General features: G+C 67.5%; 1 protein-coding gene across 2 annotated transcripts; it reads left to right on the top strand.

Moving 5' to 3' along the window:
* The first annotated feature begins 3,223 nt into the window (after positions 1-3,223).
* Positions 3,224-8,891, top strand: LOC148590301 (E3 ubiquitin-protein ligase DTX1-like). 2 transcript variants are annotated; one of them, XM_088539212.1, is made up of 9 exons: positions 3,224-3,455; positions 5,734-6,292; positions 7,063-7,124; positions 7,246-7,407; positions 7,618-7,679; positions 7,810-7,968; positions 8,209-8,370; positions 8,438-8,527; positions 8,603-8,891. In XM_088539212.1, exons 1-9 carry the CDS (start codon positions 3,224-3,226, stop codon positions 8,825-8,827), a joined length of 1,713 nt encoding a protein of 570 aa, XP_088395338.1. In that variant the 3' UTR covers positions 8,828-8,891. The 2 variants fall into 2 exon arrangements, with proteins under 2 accessions (XP_088395338.1, XP_088395337.1); XM_088539211.1 differs by having other exon boundaries at positions 7,063-7,160.
* Positions 8,892-10,590: the final 1,699 nt, after the last annotated feature.

Below are 10,590 nucleotides of genomic sequence, written 5' to 3'. Positions count from 1 at the left end.
GGTGGCACCGGGACCCCACGTGATGAGCCCCCTGCCACCCACCCAGGTGATGCTGAGTGGCAGTGAGGGCAACCTGTGGGGCCACCACAGGGCTGGGGCACACGTGTCCCCCCATGTGTCCCAGCATCACCGGGGCATCAACGCGAGGTGGCTTCCCTGTCCCCAAAGGGACACCAAGCCTGACCCCAGCGCAGCCGCTCTCCTTCCCTCTGGGCAGCCCGGGGCCAGGTGCAGGGAGGAGATGCCAGAGGCTCCCAGGGCTGGCCGGGCAGGCAGGGCCTTGCGGAGTGACCGGCAGCCATGTTCAGCCTGCCCGGCCCTCTGGGAGCTGAAGGTCACCGCGCTCCTCCTCAGACTAAACAAGGCTGAGGGAGGGCCTTGGGCTAAACTGCAACCTGAGGCCCGGGCAGGGGCTGCGTGGGGCTGTCCACAAGGGACCCGCCCTGTGTCCTGTCCCACTCCCTGCTCTGGTGCTTGGAGGCCTCCTAGGCTCCATGGTGGTGAGTGGAATCCTGTCCCGTGTCCTCGTCCCGGCTACATGGCCCCTATGTGGCCCTGTGCCATGGCCCTGTCCCACCTCCAAGTCTCTGTTTCCTGTTCTTGTCCTTATCTCCATATCCCTGCCCCAGTTTCATTTCTCAGTCCTGGCTCCATATCTCAATGCCTTGTCCCTGTCCTAGCTCCCTGTGCTGCCTCCATGACCCTACACCATGTCCCTGTCTTGGTTCCCTGTCCCACCTCCATTTCCCCATCCTTCTCAATGCAGTCCCACGTGCCTAAACATCCCACGTCCTCAACATCCAGAGTGGCACCATCCGGGTGCCGGAGTTTCCCCAAGATGACTGATGGGCACCCTTCAGTGCATCTCCTGTCCACAGTGATGACTGCAGGGGAGGTCTGTGGGGTCCTGGTGCTCTGGGCAAACTCAGAAGCCACAAAACTACCTGCAGGTCCCCGAGCCTGGCCAAGCAGTGCCAGGGTGACGTCAGGGTGATGGTGAGTGGCGCAACGAGGTGTGTTCTTGTGCATATGTCACCTCCAGCCATGTCATCTTTAAGGCCCTAAGCTCAAGTGGCCACAGGGGCTTGTTCCTCCCACTGTCTCTGTGGCCAGTTCCATAGGTTGGACCATGCAGTCGATGACCAAGGGACCCTCTGCCAAGCTCCATCACGGCAGTGTCTGCTGGGTTCTCCAAACCCGCTGCAGAGCCAAGAGCACCCTCATGGCTCCAGCACACAGGGTGGTCACACTCCGCATCCTGGCGGATCTGGGGCCACCCCAGAGAGCAGGTGGTGGCTCCCGCAGCATCTGCACAGGGTGGTGGGAGCAACAGGACCCACAAAGGCCCCGCGGTTGCCAGGCAAAGCAAGGGCAGGTGAACGGGCGAGCCAAAGGCAGCTCCGAGCTGGCAGCGGGCGCCTTGCAATGGAACTTGGGCACAGAGCGGGGTCTGGGCTGAGATGCAGAGGGGCTCTGGGGCCGTGGGGAGATCCCAGGTGGGGCTGCAGCACCCTCAGGAGTCCCCACCGGGCTCCCCGTCCCTGGCTCGTGTCCCGTTCAAGACCCCCAGGCCCTCGTGTGGCTGCTGCCCAGCGGGTCCCGCACCGCGAGGGCCCCGATGGGCCCCAAGTGGCCGCGGCTGGGACGCCCCCCCGTGGCGCGGGAGCCCGTTTGGGCCCAGCCGGTGCCCCGGCTCCCTGCACGCTCCCGCCGCAGCCTCCGCTGCTGCTGCCCACGCGTGTCCGTGTGGCGGCGCTGCGCGCGCACCCGGGCAGCCCCGGCGCGGGTGCCCGGCGCGGCCGCGCGCGCCGCCGGTGCCCGTGGCCGCCGCCGCCCGGCCCTGCGCTGCCGCCGCCGCCGCTGCTCCCGGGGCGGCTGCGGCTCCCGCTGCGGATGCGGCCGCCGCAGGTAGCGGCGCGGGCGGGGGGTGGCACCGGCGGCGGCAGCGGCGCGCGGTGGGGAACGGGGCAGCGGCGGCGCGACCGGGAGGCGGAGGGGGCTGCACCGTGCGGCGGGTGCGGGGGCCCCGGGGGTGCCGGGTACTGAGCGGGGGGACCCGGGGACTGGGCCCGCCTCTCCACCCCCCCGGGAATAACCGGGCTCCGGGGTGGGGGGGATTGCACTGGTTGCCCCCCCTGGCCGCCTCTCCTGCACCGTGTTTTGGGGGGTGCTCGGGGCTCCCGATGGGTGTTTGGGGGGGGTGGCTGGGTTCACCCCCGTGGGAGGTGCGTGGCCGTGGGGTGCCCGGGGCTGCCGCACGCCACGGTCTGTGTGTGCGCCTGTCTGTGTGAGGCTGTGCGTGTCCATGTGTGTTTGTGTACGGCGGGCGGCAGCAAAACGCATCCCCGTCCCCCTCTGCATCGCTGGTTCCGTGGGGTTGGGGGAGTCAAAACCTGGGTGGGGGACACGGGCAGGGGGAGCTGGTGGCCCGGGGTGACCCCCCATGGTGGCACCTGCAGTGCAGCTCATCAATCAGTGTGGCTGGAGCGGGTGCGCGGGGCCCGGGGGCTTCACGCACGACGCAGCGGGTGCGACGGGGCTCCCCGTGGCCTGTGCTGCCCCCAGCGCTGCTGCCACTGCATGGATGGGCCCCGTGGGGGCTGGCCCGGGGGGAACATCATGGGCACCCACTGGCGCCGTGTGGCTGTCCCCAGTGCGGCCAACCAGCACCGTGCCCCTGTTTTGCAGGTGACATTAACCCCCTCGGCTGTGCTCTGGGGACAGCGGCAGAGCCATTGGGGACACAGACTGAGTAGCGGGGCCTGAGCAGCACCAGGAGGGGGGCCCCCTGCTCCAGCCATTGGGGACACCACATTTGGGGACTCCACTGCCGGGAACATCACCATTGGGAACACCAGCACTTGCCACCCACCGGAGGGCCACCGGGGCCACCTGTCTGCAGCATCCCCTGGAGCCGGCTGCCACTGCGGGATCCTGTGCCCTGAGCCCCATCCTGGCACACGGAGTGCAAGGACGGGGAATGCGCAGCAGACGGGGACGCTCCCGGGCTGCCGGTGCCGCTGGGTGATGGATTGTCCCCGGGCCGAGTGGCTGCCCCGCGGGAGCGGTGCCGGGTGGCCGTGGAGCTGCCGGGAGCCACCGGGCACCTGCAGAGCCCTGCAGTGATCCCAACGCCTGCAGCATCTCCCAGGGGCCCACGGAGAGAAGAAGGGTGACAAAACCCAGCCAAAAGTTGCCTCTGCGGCCGTCCTGCTAAGCCGCCATGGCCCGGCCGGCGCTGCTGGCCCCCGGTGGCTTCCCAGCGCGTGCTGTGGTCTGGGAATGGCTCAACGAGCATGGGCGCTGGCGGCCCTACTCGGCTGCCGTGTGTCACCACCTGGAGAAGGCACTGCAGGAGGACGCGCGGGGCCGCGTGCCGCTGGGCCCAGCCGATGGGCAGCTCGCGCCCTACGTCATCGACCTGCAGGCCATGCACCAGCTGCGCCAGGACACAGGTAAGGGACGTGACACCCACTCGTCCGCCCGCCCCACGGGGCCGCCTCTCCGTGCCGGCCTCATCGCCTCCATCCCAGTGCCTCTCCGCTTGTTGATCTGCACTCCGCTCCTACCATCAGTCCAAGTGCCCTGGTTTCTATCCATTTATCTGTCATTTCTTCCGTGCATCCGTCTGGCCGGCACGCGGCCTGCTCTCCGTCTGGCCTGTTTCTGTCGTTCCTTGGCTTGGCTTCGCTGTGCTCCCATCTGGCCGGGAATGTCAAGAGACTCTTCCTCCCTCCTTCCTTCCCTGCCTCCTTCCTCCACCGCAGGTCCCTTTTTAGTGGGGGGTGGCCCCTGCCCCCAGAAGCCAGCAGGCACTGGGCCACCACCGTCCTTCCCTTGTGGTGCAGCCGGAGTCTCCGACCAGGATGCAGGGTGCACTTAGGCTGTGCATCCTCGCAGGAGCCGGGATCCCATCCCGCAGCTCCGTGCTTGGCCGCCTCCATCCCTGTGGAGCCAGCACTGGCCGGGCATCAGACCAGCGGCCTCAGGGCTCTGTGGCTGCCGGGATGCCCCAGGGATGGCCGGGGATGGCCCTTGTCAGCTTTGGCTTGGACCTGGCCAGCACGGGAGCTGCCTCCAGCCCCGGAGCCACTGGGATGCTGCTGCGAAGGTGCCCTGGTGCATGGGGACACCAGGGCCCGGGTGCAGCGGGGAGGGCCGGGCCCGCTCCGCAGCTGCGGCAAAGCTGACGGTGCGAAACAAGGTGACCCCATTCCCTGCTGCAGGGCCACGGCTCTGCTCCCCATGGTCCCAGCGGTGCCGGTGATGCTGTGGATCCGGCACCTTCCTTGGTGCATCCATCCCCATCCCTTGCTTGGATAGCGATGGGGCTGGGACACGGATGAGAGCGGAATGAGGCATGGGGTGCAAAAAGGGATGCAGGATGGGGATGTGGACAGGATGCGGGATACAGATGTGACAGGGATGTGGGACAGGGATTGGAGTGGGATGCGGGATACGGATGTAAGCAGCGTGTGGGATGGGGATGTAAGTGAGATGTGAACTCAAGAGGGTTGCAGATGCAAGGGGGAAGTGGGACGTGGATGCAAGTGGCAATGGGATGTGGGGCACAGACATGAATGGGATGCAGGACACGGGACACAGGTGTGAGCAGAGTGCGGGAGGTAGGGTACTGATGTGGCTGGGCAGCAGGGTGCAGGAATGGATGTGAGCGGGCAGTGGGATACAGGATGCAAGAGGGATGTGGGATGCAGAAGGATGTGGATACGAGCAGGCAGCGGGATGCAGGACATTGGTGCGAGCGGGATGCAGATGCAAGACATAGGATGCAGACATGAGCAGGCAGTGAGATGTGGGTGCAAGCGGGATGCAGGACGCGAGCAGACAGCGGGATGTGGGACACAAGCAGGATGCCGAACGTGGGGCACGGATGTGAGCAGCATCGGACGCGGATGCAAGTGGGCAGGTTTCCATTGGCGCCCCGCGGCGCTGGCTCAGCATGAGCAGTGCTGGGGCCGGGCTCTGCCGCCTGCAGCGGCGGGTGATTAATGACCCTTATTAGAGTCGTTAATAGGGCTGGGTAAACGGGACTGGAGAGGGGAAAAAAAGCAGCGGGCGCTTGAGGAGAACCAGGTGCAGCGCTGCCCTCGCCCGGGATGTCCCCCACACAGTAGCTGCGCGTGGGGCTCCATGGGGCCCTCTGCACCCACCATGGTGCAGGCTGCTGGCAAGCCACCGTGGGAGCAGCACGAGCCGCAGCGGCCACCGGTGTCACCGCACAGAGTTCCACGAGTCCCCGGGGAGGGCGACAGCCAAGGCAGACGCTGCCATCGATCAGGCCGTGGGCAGGTGCCGCGCGCTGCAGTGGGGAGCGGGGTGCCCCACGCTGCCGGCCCCTGCACCCGGGTGGCCCGAGGAGCTGCTGCTCTCACCCTGCCTCTGCTCCTCCTCTTCCTCTTCCTCCTCCTGCCGGGAGCAGGGTGAGGGTGCTGCCTGGGGCACTGGGCGCTGCATGAGCCCTCGGGAGGGACTAGTGCAGCCCTGCAGGCAGGGTGTGTGCTGGGGTGCTGTGCCGCGGTGCCAGGGTGCTGCCCTGCGTGCCATGCAGGGTGGCATGGTGGTGCCGTGTAGGGTGCTGCACTGGGTGCCATACAGGGTGCTGTACTGGGTGCCGCACATGGTGCTGCACTGGGTGCTGCCCCGGGGTGTTGCACTGGATGGGGGCCATGCCAGGCACCCCGTGCCCATCCCTCACCCATGGGCGCCCCGCAGGCACTGTGCGCCCTGTGCGCCGCAACTTCTACGACCCGTCGTCGGCGCCAGGCCGGGGCATCGTGTGGGAGTGGGAGAACGACGGCAGCTCATGGACGCCCTATGACATGGAGCTGTGCATCACCATCCAGAACGCGTACGAGAAGCAGCACCCGTGGCTCGACCTGTCCTCGCTCGGCTTCGCCTACCTCATCTCCTTCAGCAGCATGGCCCAGACCAACCGGCAGACGCAGCGGCGGCGCCGCCTGCGCCGCCGCCTCGACCGGCCCTACCCGCTGGCTCCCGGCGCGCTGCCCAAGTCGCGCTCGTGGCCGCCGGGCGCCGCGCAGCCCTGCTGCTGCCAGCAGTGCCTGCAGCCGCCCGCACCGCCACGCCGCCGGCCGCACGCCGGGGCCCTGGGCGCCACGCGGCGTGGGGGGCCTGCGGGCGCCCGGGGAGAGGTGACGCGGGCACCCGCCCGCAGCCAGAGCGCGCCCGGCGCGCCGCTGCCCAGCCTCAACGACCTCAACCGGCCCGGCGGGCGCCGCGGCGCTGCCGCCCGCCCCGCGCTGCCACCTGGGTAAGCAGAGCTGGCGCCACCGCAGGGGCTTTGGGAGCAGGAAGGGCCGGGGACTCGCCCCCAGCCTCCATAGTGCTGGCCCCTGCAGGGCTGAGCCCTGCCAAACTCAGCGCTGCAGTGGCAGCAGAGGGGACCAAGTCGAGCGGCTCTTCCCCGTGGTCCTGGTGCCAGGGTCTAGGCAGGGCAAGGGGAGAATTAATGTGGCTGCCCACAGGGATGCGTGGAGGCAGCTGCATGCATGGCTGGGCTTGCCAGCGTGGCCACAGCCAAGCGCACACAGGCGCATGCACAGCCATGTGCACGGTGTTGCACAGCCGACAGCGCACACACACAGCCACTGCTACGCACACACAGTTGCACAGTTGCACTCATGGCCGCATGCAAACACTTGCACCCCGGTCACACACACAGGCGCATGCGCCATCGTGCTCGCAGATGCGCTGGCCCTGCCCTGCTGTCCCCACTGAGACCCCTGTGAGCAGCTGCACCTGGGCCAAGGAGGATGCTCCAGGGGTGGGGGGCACCCAAGGGTGCTGCCAAGGCCATGGCTGAACATGGGGGTGATGCACAGGGGACACATGAGCTCCCCTTTCAGGAGGTGCCCAGGAGGCATCTTGGAGGGGTGCAGAAGGAAACAACTTCTCAGATGCTTCTGGGAGCCACCCAGGCCCTGCAGGTGGCACTGGCTGACACCCACCAGTGACAGGACAAGGGACGGGGTCTCGGGCAGCACCGGGGCTCAGGCCGCTTTCCCTCCTGTCCCCGCACAGGGTGCCGGCCCTCCCGGTGAAGAATCTCAATGGCACCGGCCCAGTGCATCCCGCCCTGGCAGGTAAGAGGGAGTGCCGGGTGCTGGTGCCAGGTGCCGGTACCAGGTCCTGGTGCCAGGTGCCGGTGCCAGGACCCGGTGCCAGCTCCAGCGCTGCCCAACGTGATGGGGCGTCTCGGCGCAGGCATGACGGGCATCCTGCTGTGTGCGGCGGGGCTGCCCGTGTGCCTCACCCGCGCGCCCAAGCCCGTCCTGCACCCGCCGCCCGTCAGCAAGAGCGACATCAAACCCGTGCCCGGCGTCAGCGGCATCTGCAGGAAGACCAAGAAGAAGCACCTCAAAAAGAGTAAGGAGGGAAACCGAGGCACGGGCGCTGTGGGACCCTCATGTGATGGGCTTGGTGGACCGTGGGCACCACTGGCCATGATGGAGGGTCCCTCGTGTCCCCTTGGCCACATCTCCGCCGTGACGGTGGGGAGTGGATGGGGGGCTTGGGTAGACCTGCTGCCCCACGCGCAGGACCTGACATTCCTTTGTGCCCGCTCTCCCTGGGCAGGCAAAAACCCCGAGGACGTGGTGCGCCGGTACACGCAGAAGGTGAAGAACCCCCCGGATGAGGTGAGGTGACCCCTGCTTTGCACTGGGTGGGTGCCCAAGCGCTTTGCATTGCCACCCCAGGGGGGTGGCAAAGGGCCCGGGGACATGGGTGGCCCTGGCGCGGCACTGACGCCGCTGGCGGTACCGCCAGGACTGCACCATCTGCATGGAGCGGCTGGGCAGCGCCTCGGGCTACGAGGGCGTCCTCAGCCCCAAGGGCACCAAGCCGGAGCTGGTGGGCAAGCTGGGCAAGTGCGGCCACGTCTACCACGCGCTCTGCCTCGTGGCCATGTACAGCAACGGCAACAAGGTGAGCCCGGTGCCTGCGAGACCCCCGCGCAGCTCCGTCACCGGCTCCAGGTGGCGCCTGGGGTGGCATTGCTGGTGCCTGTGGGGACACAGGGACGGGTGCTGCCGGGACTCTGCGTGGCTGCTGTTGGGGCATCACCGGTGCCTGTGGGGACACAGGGATGGGATGTGGGTGCTGCCAGGGCATCGCCAGTGCCCAGGGGGCACCCAGGGTGCTGGCCCCTGAGGTGCTGCCCCCCAGGATGGCAGCCTGCAGTGCCCCACATGCAAGGCAATCTACGGGGAGAAGACGGGCACGCAGCCCCCGGGGAAGATGGAGTTTCACCTCATCCCCCACTCGCTGCCGGGCCACAGTGACTCCAAGACCATCCGCATCATCTACGACATCCCCACGGGCATCCAGGTGAGCGCCGCGCGGAGGGGCCGCCGCGTCCAGGTGGGCGCCCGCTCACCCCTGCCACTGCCACCAGGGCCCCGAGCACCCCAATCCCGGCAAGCGGTTCACGGCGCGCGGCTTCCCGCGGCACTGCTACCTGCCCGACACTGAGAAGGGCCGCAAGGTGAGCGCGGCGGCGCGGGTGCGCAGTGGGGGGCCGAGCTCACGGCAGGCGCGTGACATCCGTATCCCCACGCAGGTGCTCAAGCTGCTGCTGGTGGCCTGGGAGCGGCGGCTCATCTTCACCGTGGGCACCTCGAGCACCACGGGCGAGTCGGACACCGTGGTGTGGAATGAGATCCACCACAAGACTGAGTTTGGCTCCAACCTCACGGGCCACGGCTACCCTGACCCCAACTACCTGGACAACGTGCTGGCCGAGCTGCGCGCCCAGGGCGTCTCCGAGGCCAACATCAAGGACTGAGCGTCCACAGTGCCCCTGGACCCCCGATGTCCCTGACGCTTCGCCGACGGTCCCCTGTGCCATGTTGTGCCACCGCTTGTCCCAGGGGTCCTGGCACGGGACCACCGCCTCCGCCTTCGTGTGTGTGAGCAGCCGTGTGCCCACCCGCCCCGAGGGACAAAGCCGTGTACAGTATATATTACATAGAGATATATATCTGTATATAGACAGTATATGCGATATAGATATATATCTGTATATGGACACTATATGTTATATAGATATACATATATCTGTATACGGGCAGTATATATTATATAGAGATTATATATCTGTACATGGGGAGAGCAGAAGAGGGGCCCCGCGCGGAGGGAGCGGGCGAGGACTACAGCGCCCAGCATGCTTTGCGCGCGCCGACGTGCCGGGCGCCGCGGGGCACGCCGGGAGTTGTAGTTCGGCCGGCGGGTGAGTGCCCGAGCGCCCCCGTGTCCCAGCGCCCCGCCCATTGCGGCGGGCCACGCCCCCTGCGCCGGCCACGCCCCCCACCCCAAGCCGCCAGCGCGGCTCGTGGCCGCCACCAAGGGGACATGCGTGGGCGCCAGGCCCGTGGGCGCGCGGACAGGGCAGCGCGCACGCAGGGACGCGGGTGGCACAGAGGAACCGGGCCTGCATGTCCCAGTGTCCCCAGTGCAGCCGGGCCGGGGTGCTCCAGGTGCTCCCTGTGCTGCCCGGGCTGAATCCCCCCGCTCCCAGTACAAGCTGGCCCCGGACCCCCATCAGCGGGGCCGGGCACCCACCGGTGAGCCCAGCACGGCCAGGAGCGGCAGCCCTGGCGGCACCAGTACGGCCAGGACCGGGTGTCCCTGGCATTCCCAGTACAACCAAGGCTGAGCACCCCAGTGATCCCAGTAGAGCTGCAGGGCGGAGGCAGCCCCAGTATTCCCAGTACAACCAAGGATGGGCAGCCCAGTGGTACCCCGGGTGTGGGTACACACACCAGTGATCGCAACAGAGCCAGGGATGGATTCCCCAGTGCCCCCAGGGCAGGGCACCCCAGGATCCCCAGTGCAGCCAGCCCCCAGGGCCACCCTATCCCCTGTGGCCTGCCACAGGTGCCATTGAGACGCACCAATGTCTCTGCAGGTGCTGCCTCTGCTTGGGGGTGCCAGGCCGCCGTGGGTGGGACTGAGCCCCATGCCCCAGGCCCCAATGCCCTCCTTCCCTCCCCATCCAGCCCGCAGCTGCCCCTGCTGTCCCCAAGACCCAGCACCATACCAGTCCCCTCCTCCCTCATGTCCCCAAGGCCATCCTGTCGCCTTGGTACTGCTGCAGTCACCATGGCAGCAGGATGCTGCCTCCGTCGCCTGTTCCTCTCCCATGGTCCTTGTCGCTGTCAGGTGCGCAGGCCACAGTTACAACTGCGCACATTGGACCCCCCCAGCCTGCTCCCAGCACAACCCATCCAGCCCCCTGCCTCAGTTTCCCCCCCCATGAGGCCACTTTGATGCCCCCCAGGGAATGTCCTCGAGGAATGCGGCTCAGCCCCTTTTCCTCTGTCCCTGAGCTGCCTTCTGCCACCTCTGCTGTCCCTGCTGCCGTCCCTGCTGCCCGCTACCTGGCCTTGATGAGGTGGCTCTGCAGCCCTTGGATGCACAACTGAGCCTCCGTTTCTGTAGCAACCCGTGTGTTGCTACACCATGTGTCACCGTGTCCTGCCTGCTGCATGTCACCGTGACACCAGGCCTGGGGCCCTCCCTGAGCCGAATTTCTTTGACAACATAGGA

The sequence above is a fragment of the Tinamus guttatus genome, unplaced genomic scaffold, assembly GCF_059628265.1.
Source record: "Tinamus guttatus ecotype Peru unplaced genomic scaffold, ASM5962826v1 Tinamus_guttatus_pri_ptg001488l, whole genome shotgun sequence".
NCBI lineage: Eukaryota > Metazoa > Chordata > Aves > Tinamiformes > Tinamidae > Tinamus > Tinamus guttatus.
This window is presented reverse-complemented; position numbering and strand designations above follow the sequence as displayed.